At 43.8% G+C, this 15,168-nt stretch overlaps 1 protein-coding gene across 4 annotated transcripts in view; it reads left to right on the forward strand.

The window, feature by feature from the left end:
• LOC126355019 (uncharacterized) overlaps nt 1–15,168 on the forward strand; it is a 702,913-nt gene that overhangs the window by 517,567 nt on the left and 170,178 nt on the right. For all 4 annotated transcript variants that reach the window (XM_050005183.1, XM_050005175.1, XM_050005191.1 and 1 more), the window contains one exon: nt 12,481–12,778. In XM_050005183.1, the coding sequence (XP_049861140.1) occupies nt 12,481–12,778 (298 nt within the window). The remainder of the gene's footprint in view (nt 1–12,480; nt 12,779–15,168) is intronic.

Consider the following 15,168-nt stretch of genomic DNA (forward strand, 5'->3'; position numbering starts at 1 on the left):
TGAACAAATTTTCCGACTACTTACATTTGCCACACACAAATATTACAGAACGCACTGGAACGCAGTGATAATACAAATCACCTGGAAACATTTTAAAGGAAGTCGAGACTAACTACTAACAAGGACACATCAATATAAATTAACAGTAAGCTCTGTTATTAAATTTAAATTCAAACTTATACTAGCATTACAACGCTGAAGCGCTGTCACAAATACTTGTGAAAAAGTTGTGCGCGTAATCGTCGTTTGGTGGGTTCTCTTGGTGTTCGGTTCCTGTTTCAGCTAGGAACATGGAGTAAAAGGTTTTTGGTACACACTGGACTAGCGGCCATTTGTATAGCCATTCGAGCATATTAAAGTACATTAAGCAATGCTTGAGCGACGAACCGAAGCTGGCGAGAAGGCAAATTGTGCGAATTGATTAATTTATGTTGCGAAAGATTTTAATTGGGCTCAGCTAACGGCATTGTTAGGATTTTACACGCAAAAAGAGTCAGCCTTACATAACTCCGGACTGAGGCGAGACTGATGGTTCAAATTTGGTCCACCGATGTATCGGACCTTGGTTTAAGATAGGTTTCAATCCTCTGAAAAGCATCTTGCTTCGTTTGGATTTTACGTGCAAAAAACACGTCTTTGTGGAAGGTTTTTGGAACGCGCCACTTCTGTTCTTTAAATTTGGACGAATCGGTTCAAGCTTTCCATGAAGGTAACTAAAAGCATAAAGTTGAATCGAGATCTGTTATCCAATAATCTTTTTCTATTGTCAAGATACGATGGTTCAAAGTTGAACTAAATGTGGTACGAAAAATTCGTCCTTACGTGAACTGAATGCGCACATACGGTTTCAAGTGAACCAAATAAATAAATAATGTATTATTACGATAAAATTGAAAAGACGCTTTCAAAAATTTAGTTTCATTCGGAGTTTACGTGTAGAATACACGGTTTTGTGAGTTTTTCCACGCTCGGCACTACTAAGTTTCAAACTTACGCTAATAGGTTCGGATCTTGTAAGGAAGCACACACATACATATAACTAGTTGTTGTCCTTTTATTTTGTGAAATCTTCATCCGTTGCCACGATGTAGGCAACATGGTTCGATGCCGAGTCAACAAAAATATGCATCGGTTGCCAAGCTATGGCGGTCTAATGTAAAAATTATGATAGAGCAAATGTTCGGAACCAGCATGAAAAATGCACCTGTAGTAGCTTGAGAAAAGGGAATTAGACCTCCCCTGTACAGAGTTAGGAATGTAAAGGAAGGGAACTAGCTGGCAGTTTGACGCATTTAAATAAAAACATTCTGACGTATTCGTGCTTTTTTGTTTTACAAATTAACGCTACGTCATCACCGCAGTAGATCTCTAAAACTCACCCGGTGTTACATGTATGATGAGAGGTGTAAAAACAGGTGCAGTATGTGCTTCTAGAGTGTGGGATGCATCTACAATAGGAAGTATCCCAGAATGGAGATGCATGCATCCTAAACTTTAATGACACGTTGCCTCTTATTCCACATGACAGATGCCATGTTGGATGATGTGATTGCATGTGTCATGTTATACGACATGGCATCATGTATCACGGTGCTTTACTTGACGCGATGTATTATATTTACATAAGATGGCAATAATACTGACAAGTAAAAAAACCGCGAATGTGTCAAAATGTTTTGATGTAAATGTCTTTGAAGTTGCCAGTTCACTCGAAAACCTAGTTCCATTCTTGTACGTCGTTAACTCTGACCAGGATATATCCGCCTTTTTTAGTGCTACGAAAGGAGCATTTTTCATTCTGTTAAGAGAAATACTCAGCAATTCCTGGCTTCGTATCTCAACACAAGTAGTTGTTAAAACTTTAAATGTTAGTAAAACCCTTGGTAACTTACAGGTTCTCCTGGAGATCAGTCACAGTAAACAGGAAAAGACAGATGCTTCAAGCCTTTGCCGATCAGAGTTCTTTGTCCCAAGAGTAAATTAACTAGTAGCTGCCTTCGGCACTGGACGCAGAGTTCAACTGTGTGTCTCCGCTTTCGTTACTCCACACACAATTCGCAAACTTTTCCAATTGGTGAATGCCGTAACATCCGTCGTTGCTCTGAGCACTCTCCAACCGTCCCTTTGACGGCGAAGACCGACAGACTCCGCTCTCCACCTCTCCACACCTTCAGCTCTCGTACCCATATAAACATCTTGGCCTCTTCACTTTTTCGATTGGTTGCCTCTGAGACACCCATACGACGCGTGCACACCGATCACTCGGCTTCTTTTTACCACACCACCTTGCTTACTCCCACGAGGTGATATTAACGGTATAGCTATCGTCTGGAAATCACAAATATTACGAACTTCCAGCATGCTGGAACAACTGCAGGTCAGCAACTTATGTTCATCAGTACAACGGCGTACCAGCCAAAGTTCCAAATTTCACTTTTTTGTTTACTTGATCTACTTCTACATCTACATGACTACTCTGCAATTCACATTTAAGTGCTTGGCAGAGGGTTCATCGAACCACAATCATACTCTCTCTCTACTATTCCACTCCCGAACAGCGAGCGGTAAAAACGAACACCTAAACCTTTCTGTTCGAGCTCTGATTTCTCTTATTTTATTTTGATGATCATTCCTACCTATGTAGGTTGGGCTCAACAAAATATTTTCGCATTCGGAAGAGAAAGTTGGTGACTGAAATTTCGTAAAAAGGTCTCGCTGCGACGAAAAACGTCTATGCTGTAATGACTTCCATCCCAACTCGTGTATCATATCTGCCACAGTCTCTCCCCTATAACGTGATAATACAAAACGAGCTGCCCTTTTTTGCACCCTTTCGATGTCCTCCGTCAATCCCACCTGATAAGGATCCCACACCGCGCAGCAATATTCTAACAGAGGACGAACGAGTGTAGTGTAAGCTGTCTCTTTAGTGGACTTGCTGCATCTTCTAAGTGTCCTGCCAATGAAACGCAACCTTTGGCTCGCCTTCCCGACAATATTATTTATGTGGTCCTTCCAACTGAAGTTGTTCGTAATTTTAACACCCAGGTACTTAGTTGAATTGACAGCCTTGAAAATTGTACTATTTATCGAGTAATCGAATTCCAACGGATTTCTTTTGGAATTCATGTGTATCATCTCACACTTTTCGTTATTTAGCGTCAACTACCACCTGACACACCATACAGCAATCTTTTCTAAATCGCTTTGCAACTGATACTGGTCTTCGGATGACCTTACTAGACGGTAAATTACAGCATCATCTGCGAACAATCTAAGAGAACTGCTCAGATTGTCACCCAGGTCATTTGATGACGAGATTCGGGTTGGGACCCATTTTCAGATCATCATATAGTCAAAATGATACTTCCAAAAATACGAGAACCATGTCAAGATACATATATATTTATCATGAAGTGCAAATGAACTATTAGCGCATGGGCTGTATCTGTTCATATGCCCTTCATAATACTTGTATATTATTTTTCACAGCATGGTCAGGTCAGGACTTCCTCTCACATAGGCCAACCGACTACTGTACGTCTCTTCTTCCAGAACACGTCGTCCAATCCCAAGCGACACTCACGTTGGGGAAGCGACAGTCTGCCTTACACAGATTTCTTCATGTTCTCCTAGTCATCTTGAGAAGCATCTCACGAGCTATACTTCAAAGGGCCTGTAATTGGACCGCTGCATGGTAAACAGCATTACACAGGGTGTAAATTTTAAGTTGAAAAACAAGAATAACTCGAAAAAATGTGTAGGATCCAAAGTTGATTATTTTCGAGGAGAACATCTGCTGGTACTAAAATTAGCCCGCAACCCCAGCCTTCTGGGGGTGGAGTGGGAGGCAACTTTAAAACTTCAAATGGGAATCCCCATTTTCTATTGCAGAAACTACGTACATTTTGTCTTAAACATTTGTTTTGTATCTTGCGAGTTGACGCTATAGTTCAACGCAAAAATGAGTTTTAGTTTTCGCGAATCAAAATTTGTGAAGTAAACAAGTATATTTTATTTATCCGTAACCATTTTCAACGCAAAAATGAGAACATGGATTTTCTTAAATTACAGCGTCCACTACCAAGACACAAAACAAATGTTTAAGACAAAATGTACGTAGTTTTTTCTGTAGGATCTGATTCTGCAATAGAAAAGAGGGGTTCCCATTTGAAATTTTAAAGTTGCCTCCCGCCCCACCCCCAGGGGCTGGGGTGGCGGGCTAATTTTAGCACCAGCAGATGTCCCCCTCAAAAATAATCAACTTTGGATTTTACACATTTTTTCGTGTGAAGCGTATTTTTCGAGTTATTCTCGTTTGTGGACTTAAAATTTGCACCATGTATATACAAGATTAATCATAAAGTAGGTGACTGGAACGCTTAACGACCTTGGCCTAAGCCTTTCCTGTAGTTTCCTGGCACACTTCTTCTCCCTCTGTGGCATCACCAGTGCTACAAATCGTATAATGTTCAAGCAACACTTCAACATGGAGGGAAGTAGTGCTACTCTACTATTCAACGTTAGACTGCTCTGGTAGAACTTGATTTCTATTCCGAAATATTACTTCACTTGGCTACACTGGTCACATGCTAATATTATATGCACATTAAAACCTCTCTAGTTGGTGGTACGAGATTAGACGACGACAACTTAAGGTCGTGGAATCGAATCTCGGTCAGATACCGAAATTTCTCAGTCTGCCTTTATGCTAACCTCCACTTCTCAACGATAGATTCCATGTTAATGTGTAGGTCCCCTTTTGCCGGTAGGCTTACTGGATAAGTTACGAGCCCTCCAGTCATGGCATACGAATTTAACCATAACCTCTGTCACAGCCAGATCACAAGTCTAGCGCCTCATTTCTCGTGAGCTTGACGATATCTTATCTCTCGCGATAACCACTCAGTTCGTGAGATACCACGGTATAAGTTCGCGACAAGCGTACCTCGGACAACACAGTACTTTCACGTTTTCCATTTAGCGCATCGCCTGTACCTTCTTGTGGCGTACTCTTACACGCAGTGATAATTAATTGCTGACTGCAAACTTGGAACAACATTTATCACAAAGCTCTGCTCCATGCCCCGAGAGCGACTTCTCTGAGACTTCCCCGACTGATTTCGCGCGGCAACCGCCTCTTAAGCGTGTGCATATGAAGAAAAGCCCGCTACCGGCGAACTATGGATAGCAGCGTATGACTGTATACACGGCATATAGCATCCTGAATATTGCACGACTCTTCATCAGTCTTGTAACAACTTCAAGCGAATTAGGAGTTCACTGTTCCTCTCAATGAGTTGTCTGGCATGATAAGGTGCAGATTTCTTGGTGACGGTTTTTGGTGCTGGAGGCATTGCTGCACCGCGCACGATCCAGTGGCCTCAAAATCGCTCATAATGGAACTTAGGCATCAAAGTAGCAAGGTGTACGAAAGCTGTGTCCTGCTGTAACCACACATGAACCATAATTCCATTTTCTTCGATCTGAGGTATTAACCATGCTTGTAAAACGCCGTAATAAGAATACGAAGAAATTGAAAAAGGTATCGTGATGACATACGTGTTCACAACATGAGGCGTGTTCCTTTACAAATGTTGCACATAATATGGATGTTCCTTAGACAGAAAACCACATTCCTCCTTTGTGAACAACGATATATCTCACATTCTTCAGAAAATAACGGTCTTGTGAGAGACATAGCGATTGAGAAATTGTGTCAACAGAGCAAGCTAAAACTGGCTGTTTCATGTCGCCAGATAATGTATTCACAAATATCTGTCGAAATCCTTTCGTTTCCAAATCTCTTTAATGTGTTCTCGCGTCGTTGGCTGAAGTATATAAAGATCAGTTGCTCTTTATCGAATGGATTTCGTTGGACGGTGCTCATCTGATTGAACGGCAGCGGCGTTTTCTTATGTCCACACGGCCTGTCTTCGTCATTGCCTGAGGCAAAACCACTTTTTAATTTTTTATTTTTCAATCGAGTAGGGTTGCTTTACGTGGTGGACCCTACCTAAACGAACACTAAACGCACCCACTATCTCTGTCTTGTCTTTGATATTCGTGTACTTTCACTCACGCGACTAATCGCTTCTTAATAATATAACTGTGTCCCCTGACTTCAACCATTGCTTCACAGCTCAAACAACGCAATATTGAAATAAAACAACTGAATGCTGACAATATCGCTTTTCTTCAGCTTCAAAGTAGTATTTACGTCCTAGTTGTACAAAATCACGTGCGGTACGAGAACAGCTTGTGCTGGAGGTTCTTTGGTTTCCATGTTTTGAAAGGTGGTAGTATGGACCAAAACAAGAAAAATGTGCCCAGTGAACATGGACCCTAAAGTACACATCTTATCATCTGGGAGCAGTTGTTGTCTATCTTCGTTGCTGTGAAACATCTCTCTTCTACAGAACAAGTGTTCGTACGTCTTGAGATATACTTTTTAGGGCCCGTGTTTACTAGACATTTTTGCTTCGAATGATCGTTCCTGTCATATTCCTGAATACTGACCATTCCTCCTGGGACATCTTCTGTAGCATACTTTACCACACGTCGCTGCTGCAGAAAAATCTCACAGTGCTACAGCCCAAATTATTTATCAATTCACATTACACCCAAAAACATTTAAGATACTAGTGCATCAGCGGTTTAATACCAGTTCACGAGATCAGTGTTTACGTCCCTTTTGGCGTCCAGCTTCCTCGTGCGAACGTTGCTGTATACACGTCAGCATGTTTTTGTGTTTAAAGCGCCGTTCGGTCTCCCCAAACATGGACGCCGTGGCGCATTTGCAATTATATTCGATTTTGGAACGGCCGTCAGACGTGTCACGCAGCAGCTGTGACGACGCGTCACAACACGAGACGGCAGGACAGGCATTGCGGCCGCGAGTGACGTTGACGGGAGGCAGTTTAGAGCGCCGATTGTCGGGCCCATGCTAACAGCGAGCGCGCATCTGCGGCGGCGCAGCAGACGTAAGATAACAGCAGCGGCCACGGCAGTAGCAGACAAGGCGGCCATGCAGAGCAAGCAGCCGCAGGGGGGCGTGGTCGGCCTCTCCTACCATGCCGTCCCCACCGAGGTACGTATAACGCTGCTCCTCAATACACAACCAAAACTGCCATTCAACTGTTCCGCAATTGATCGTGCAGCCGCGTGTGTCCGGTTTTTCCAAGTCGTCCTCTTACGCATGTGCAGATTCTGACTAGTATACCAAACCAGTTTTGCACTTCATTGGTGTCCCCTTAGCTGATTTCTTGTGTTCAGTTTACCGATTTGTGTGTGTGTGTGTGTGTGTGTGTGTGTGTGTGTGTGTGTGTGTGTGTGTGTAGCCGCGCGCGCTCGCGACGACCACCCCCCAAACATACAAATTTAGGCGTTTCATGTTACCTGCGTATGTGACGTGTATCCACAACGCAATCCATATCACTATGCATTCGATGAACGGGTCTGTTGAACCTCCTGATACCTGGGGCAACGTAATGATAGTTTGCTGTGTAGCGTCGTGCGTCGATGAACAAAGGTAGAGCCGAATACTAGCAACATTTGGCTTCTATACTACCCTTTCAATGTAGGTTTGTAGCAGGCTGATCTTATTGTACTGCGAGGTACGTAGAATGTTGATAACCAACGAATGTGATCCATGACAATCTACTTAATTTTATGGAGTGTGTTTTTCTTATATTGATTTTGATTAGTGGCTTTCGTTCGGCATTTTAATGTTTCGAGTTGCAGCAAACGAATGGTGTCGAGAGGTTCAGTATATTAACTAGTATGAATGTTTGAGGTTGGAATCTGTTTGGTGCGTTCTCTTGAGCCATCAGTGTTTCGCCGAATATTTGTAACGTTATTGCCCACGGTTGTTTACGGTGCGCTCTCTCTCTCTCTCTCTCTCTCTCTCTCTCTCTCACTGCTGTGCAACAGAACACATTCATTACCCTCGAGTTTCTGGCCCGTTTTTAATTTCCTCGCTGTCGACGTGACAACGAACCTACATTTTTTCTTAATGATACTACATCGAGCGACGAATACACTAACGAAATCCTTGTCAAATAAGAAAGTTCCACGTAAACCCCGTTATTACAAGCACTTACGTAAAGTTTCTTATCGTTAATACTGGCTACTTGTTTCCCTCTGTACGTAAACGAGTAAGCTGGTGCTGTATTAATTTAGGAAGTTAAGTTTCTTTCTAGCCCTACCTTCTTCGTTACACACTTCTTTTCATTTAGTCGTCTCTGCAACATAAGTTACTGAAAACATGTTCGTTGCAGTGTGAGCATTCAGTATCAACAGTAAAACTCGTCACTGTTTTAGGATCCGTGCATTTAAAAAACCCACTTGTGAGCATTGTGAATAACTAACAAGGTACATTATTTATTGGACCTAGTACTAAGGTTTCTTGCCTATCCCCTCGCGCTTGGAAAGTTGTGGGAATTATTATTTCAGTTTAATTTGACCTATTATTATTATTCATTTATATCTTCGTTATCTTCCTATTAAATACGTAAGGGATGAAGAATTAGTGCTTCCCGCCTTGAACTAAGAGTCATGGATGTTTTACAATTTCATTCTTAAACTCAATCTGCCTTACATTGACTCAATATTTTTGTAGGGACCATGCTCGTCGCCCTCCATCCTACGGTTCTCTTAGAAATAATACGGGTTTCGCACACTTCACTATTCTTAGTACATGTGCGTTATAAGCAATATCTTTCGCAGACAAACTACAGTTTGCCAATAAACCTACAATAAGCAAAAGCCAACCATTTTTTTCACAACTGAGCTCATTTCCTGATTTGTTTTCACTTACGTACGTACTGTTGTTGCCAAATATGTGATATGATTGGAATCTTAACACATTTTCGTACAGTAAAAGCTGTCTGCAAGCCTCTGTATCAAGACCGAACTGGTTATTAGATAAGATTACTTTTCTTCCCACATGAGTTTCCGCCGCGTTTACTGACGTCAGCAAAGATTGCACTCCGCACTTGCTTATATTTTCTTCTATTTTTCTAATGTTTATTTTATTCTAGTTCATCTTGAACAGTGAAGATTCTATTTTATTTGTACTGTCCAGCTGTCTGATTTTCTCAGTTATAATGACCTAAAGCTTCACTACCAAAGCAGTTTCACAGATGAAATGTTTGTATTGTGTAGGTAAGAATATGATGCTGTGAACATCGGACCGAGACTTCAACTCAGATTCCCGTTTCGCGAGCAGTGCCCTGCCAGTTCACTACCCACGCATGCCTCACTGACCTTCTCAAAGTTACGAGTTGCCATGTGTTTCATAATTTTAATGTGCCATAAATGATGAACATGGTTTCTCTTTTAGTATTCGGTATTCTACGTTACGTTCTTTTATAACCGGAAATTAAACATCAAAAGGGGCGTGCGTAAATTATCATCTGACTATGTTTAGAGCAAAAGTATCAACACACTCTTTGTCGCATGAGTTCTTCCGGGACCTCCAGTTGCTGGCTCCGTCTGGCCACCAGGTATTGGACACACATACACGTTTTTGATTCATTTTTCTAGCTTGCAGTGTAGATACTAATGAAGATTGTATTCAATGATCATCACCATTTGGCTCTGCTAAATAACCTGTTTTATTAACCATCAAATACATGGTATTAACGGATGTCTCTATGGATATTTGTAACAATTTTATCAGTTGTTGTACTTATTTGATTCCCTCTGTGCGCTTTCATCCTTCGGTAGACCTGTTCTAAACAGGTCAAAAAAAATTGTGGTGGATGACACTCTCGAATTTTGTCTGTTGTTCACATCGTACCGACACTTTAACGTGGTAGTTCTAGGAACCTATCGCTACTATGAAGTCATTGAAAAACGAAAGTACCACCCTTTGCGCTGGAATTCTCGGAGGTCACCTTCCTTGACCATCATCTTGTCAAATCGTTTGAGCGGTGCATGGTATTTGAACGTTCTGGACAATACCTCGCCTGAACTTACGAAAGGTGTTCACGTGGAACTGAGCACTAGTGTGTGGTTCCAGAAAGATGTTACTCCAGTGTTCCTTTATCTTTCTCGTGAGACCAGATCATATCTCAGACGACTTCGGGCAGAGAGTAATTGAAAGGGGTTTACCAGTCGTCTGCCATGTGGACTACGCTGTCCTCAGCCGTCTTGATATGTGAAGTAACTTGTATACTTAACACCAGTAGGAACACTACCTGAATTTACTGAGAGAATCCTTACAGCGTGTGATTCCATCAGACGAGAGCGCGGCATCAGACAGTGAACAGGGAGAACACGATTCGTCATTGCACGTTATATAACGAAGCTGAACCTTTACGTTGCAGCGTAAAGGTTCAGCTACAGATTCGGTTCACAGTATTTGATTGTACTCTGTTAATGACATTACCCAAACGACACCTTTCTGGCGTTTCATTTAGCCTATTTATTGCTTTGATAGATCATAGCGCTGAAGAAACTTTATTTCAGGTTTCGGGCTATAAAACGAACTTTCGTCGTTTACCGTCTCTAAAATTTTTAAAAGATCATTCTGTTACGCCCTGTACAGCTTGTTTGCGACACTGCCGACCTAAGATACCAATTGCTCTTTAGGCGTTACCGAATGCTTTGTGTACTCCGCTCCGCTCTGGGTCGTGCGTTGCTCGTTGTTTGATTGTTTTGAAATGAGTGGAGAGAGAATCCTAATCCATCACGAGGTTCGAGTAAGACTCCCTCAACACCAGGAGGATGGGCGATGCCTTTGACTATGTCAGTTCTGCTGTCGCAGAAGCACAAAACCCGAACCTAAGCTGGCAGCACTGCAAGCGAGAGGCTCACCCCTTGAGCTAATTAAATCCGTAGGTTCGATCCCTCACGACCCAACATTGAAAATCCCACGTGTGATCCCCCAATGAAACTTCTGCCTCCCCTTCCTAGAAGCTCGACCCTCCGTCAAATACCTCAAAACCCAAACCTAACAAGCAGTATTTACACATCACGTATAAAATAAATATTATACGTCACATGTAATTACTGTTTGTTTTTGTACTGTTAATCCGTTTTCAGTCTTCAAACTGTGTTTCTATGCTTTTACATAAGCAAAGAGTTAACATGGCTGCTGTTGTCAAATAAAACTTTGCCTGTGAATTCATGTACTAAATACTGTTAATTTTAACATTCAGCCGTCTGTTTTAAATGTTTAGTAGCCTACTTACATCTACGGCTATTAGACGGCACTCTTGTTGTAATGTTCACCTGCCCGCACTTGCTAACGCGGGCGCCTCAGTCTGTTGCTTCCTGTGGCGTTATAGGTATGAGCAGCCTACAGTGGCTCGCCTTTCATGTAGTCTTTAAAAAAAATTGTGATTACAGCCTTTCTGGCTTGATATTTATTTTATACGTGACATGTAATTGCTGTTTCTTTCTTCAACTGTTAGTCAGTACTTACGCTCTTATATAAAAAAAATTCCCCATAAGTTTGTACATGCGTTACAGGCCACTTCAAATATTTAATTTCTGATGAAGGCACTCACAGAATTGTTGAAACCTGGTCAAAAAGACTAAAAATTGCGACCGAAGGCTTATTTAGTTCAACTTTAGTCACTACAGACATTTGGATTTAGGTTACGACATGTTCCATATGCCTGCCATCATTGACGATGACGTGGCACAGACGAATAGCGAAATTCTGAGTGACCCGCTGAAGCGTCGGAATATCTATGCTGTCGATGACCTCCTGAATGCCTGTTTTCAGTCCGCAATGGTTTTTGGGGTTATTGCGGAACACCTTGTCTTTAATATAGCCCGACGAAAAGGAGTGCCACGTATTTCACATCCGGAGAAAATAGCGGACCATCGAGGCCCATGCCAGTGGCCTCTGGGTACCCCAGAGTCAGATTGCTATCCCCAAAGTGCTTCTCCAGGACATCACTCTCCTGCTTAGATGGATTTGGGTTCCGTCTTGCATGAACCACATCTTACCGAAATCAGGGTCACGTACCGCTCGGTAGTCACTGTTCCATCAACTAATATCGTACCGATTATTCCGTGAGTGGACACTGCACACCACACAGCCACCCGTTGAGGACGAAGAGACTTATAGGTCGCGAAATGCGGATTCTTAGTCCCCCAAATCCGTCAATTTTGCTTGTTCGTGAATCCATCTAAATGAAAATGGGCTTCGTCACTAAACGAAATCATACAGAGCATACTTATTCACATCATACCTCGCAGCCAACTGTGCAGTTTGAACGTCCTGACGCAAACCCTTCATAACTAACGACGATTTTATTTCGTATAGTTCAATAATTGTCACCCTGTATTTTGGTCCTACATTTTAGGTAGTACACAAGCGTTCTGCCAAGCATTAGCCGAATCATTTGGCCGTGTCTCAGTAACTTGTGAAGATGCTGACGACGTCCCTCTTAGCCCGTAGACGTTGCTGAATCTCGTGTGAACGGCTGTGGGGCTGAGCGGTGTCGTGCGCGCGCGTTGCAGATGTCGCAGCCGTCGCCGCGGCCGTCGATGGACAACCGGCGCAACCTGCGGCGGTCCGGGCGCGGCGCGGGGGATCCCCTGTCCGAGGCGCGCCTCAGCAAGCGGCGCGGGCCGCTGGGCGCCGCCTGGAAGCTGTCGTTCGCCGCGGGCGCCGGCAACCCGTTCCACCACCACCGCCACAACCAGCAGGCGCCGCACGCCGCCGGCTGGCGCAACGCGCTGCTCGGCGCCGCCGTCCTCATCGCCGCCGCGCTCGCCTCCCTCGTCGTGGCCGGCGCCTGGCTCTACATGTACACAGGTCAGTGGCAAGGACACTTCCCACTCCTGTCTTACAGTCCGGCCAACTCTGCTGCAGAGTCGCGTGTGCTCGAAGCTGTGCTATGGGTTCTCCAGTACCGCAGCGAACGTAGAGTCGGAAGTGCTTGGTCAACATTAACGTACACTACTGGCCATTAAAATTGCTACACCAAGAAGAAATGCAGATGATAAACGGGTATTCATTGGACAAATATATTATACTAGAACTGACGTGTGATTACATTTTCACGTAATTTGGGTGCATAGATTCTGAGGAATCAATGCCCAGAACAACCACCTCTGGCCGTAATAATGGCCTTGATATGCCTGGGCACTGAGTCAAACAGAGCTTGGATGGCGTGTACCGGTACAGCTGCCCATGCAGCTTCAACACGATACCACAGTTCATCGAGAGTAGTGACTGGCGTATTGTGACGAGCCAGTCGCTCGGCCACCATTGACCAGACGTTTTCAATTGGTGACAGATCTGGAGAATGTGTTGGCCAAGGCAGCAGTCGAACATTTTCTGTATCCAGAAAGGCCCGTACAGGACCTGCAACATGTGGTCGTGCACTATCCTGCTGAAATGTACGGTTTCGCAGGGATCGAATGAAGGGTAGAGCCACGTCTGAAATCTAACGTCCACTGTTCAAAGTGCCGTCAATGCGAACAAGAGGTGACAGACGTGTAACCAATGGCACCCCATACCATCATGCCGGGTGATACGCCAGTATGGCGATGACGAATACACGCTTCCAACGTGCGTTCACCGCGATGTCACCAAACACGAATGCGACCATCATGATGCTGTAAACAGAACCTGGGTTCATCAGAAGAAATGACGTTTTTCATTTGTGCACCCAGGTTCGTCGTTGACTACACCATCGCAGGCACTCCTGTCTGTGATGCAGCGTCAAGGGTAACCGCAGCCATGGTCTCCGAGCTGATAGTCCATGCTGCTGCAAACGTCGTCGAACTGCAGATAGTTGTCGTCTTGTGAACTTCCCGAAGGCATCGAGACGTGGCTGCACGATCCGTTACGGCCATGCGGATAAGATGCCTGTCATCTCGACTGCTAGTGATACGAGGCCGTTGGGATCCAGCACGGCGTTCCGTGTTACCCTCCTGGACCCACCTATTCCATATTCTGCTAACAGTCATTGGATCTCGACCAAGCGAGCAGCAATGTTGGGATACGATAAACTGCAATCGCGATATGCTACAATCTGATCTTTATCAAAGTCGGAAACTTGATGGTACGCATTTCTCCTCCTTACGCGAGGCATCACAACAACGTTTCACCAGGCAACGCCGGTCAACTGCTGTTTGTGTATGAGAAATTGGTTGGAAACATTCCTCATGTCAGCACGTTGTGGGTGTCGCCACCGGCGCCAACCTTGTGTGAATGCTCTGAAAAGCTAATCATTTGCATATCACAGCATATTCTTCCTGTCGGTTAAATTTCGCGTCTGTAGCACGTCATCTTCGTCGTGTAGCAATTTTAATAGCCACTAGTGTACTTTGTTTCAGACAGCGAATTCCTTGACACTAGCAGTATTAAGAGTACGTCTACGTATGACGTATGACAAATCTATGCGATACCGGGACTCGAACCCGGAATTCCCGCTTATCGCGAGCCATCATCTTAACTACTTCCGATATCTGTGCACGATCGCCAGAGCGACCCATACTTCCACATATCACACCGTCTACATTTTCATATCGCAGTCCCCTAAATTCGTGACCTAGTACTTGCAACAATCCTTGGAGACCCGCAGCGGGTAATAATGAGACAACGAGAAACTGAAGCAATGTTGTTATCGTGCGCCTGCTTAGGCGAGTTTCACTAAACTGCATCTCTCCCTAGTTAATTGTGAAATTATTAATAAGAATTCTACAACCTCATTGACCACTTCAGGAAGTATCACTCGCTCCCCACTTGAGAAACATACTTCAAAAAGCCACCTCCACCCGTTAGATTACACGACTGGCCTCCTACACTCTACAACGGCTGCCTGCCTTCGACTTTGCGACCTCCAAAGAGCACCACGAAAATCGAAGTTTAGCTAGATGTTCCTTCTGCTATATTGCAGAAACACAGGGTGATCAAAAAGTCAGTGTAAATTCGAAAACTTAATGAACCACGGAATGATGTAGATAGTGAGGCAAAAATTGACACACACATGCTCGGAATGTCATGGGGCTTTATTAGAACAAAAACAAAGTTCACAAAATGTCCGACAGATGGCGTTGGACAGCAAAAGTGCTACCGTGACGGGTGAGAGGTACGCCGATATGTTGCAGAATCGCATCATCCCCAGCCTGGCTGATAAACACCTTCTGGAACGTAGGATGTTTATGCAAGATGGCACTCCACCCCATACTGCTAGA

This window comes from Schistocerca gregaria, chromosome 1 (genome assembly GCF_023897955.1).
Source record: "Schistocerca gregaria isolate iqSchGreg1 chromosome 1, iqSchGreg1.2, whole genome shotgun sequence".
NCBI lineage: Eukaryota > Metazoa > Arthropoda > Insecta > Orthoptera > Acrididae > Schistocerca > Schistocerca gregaria.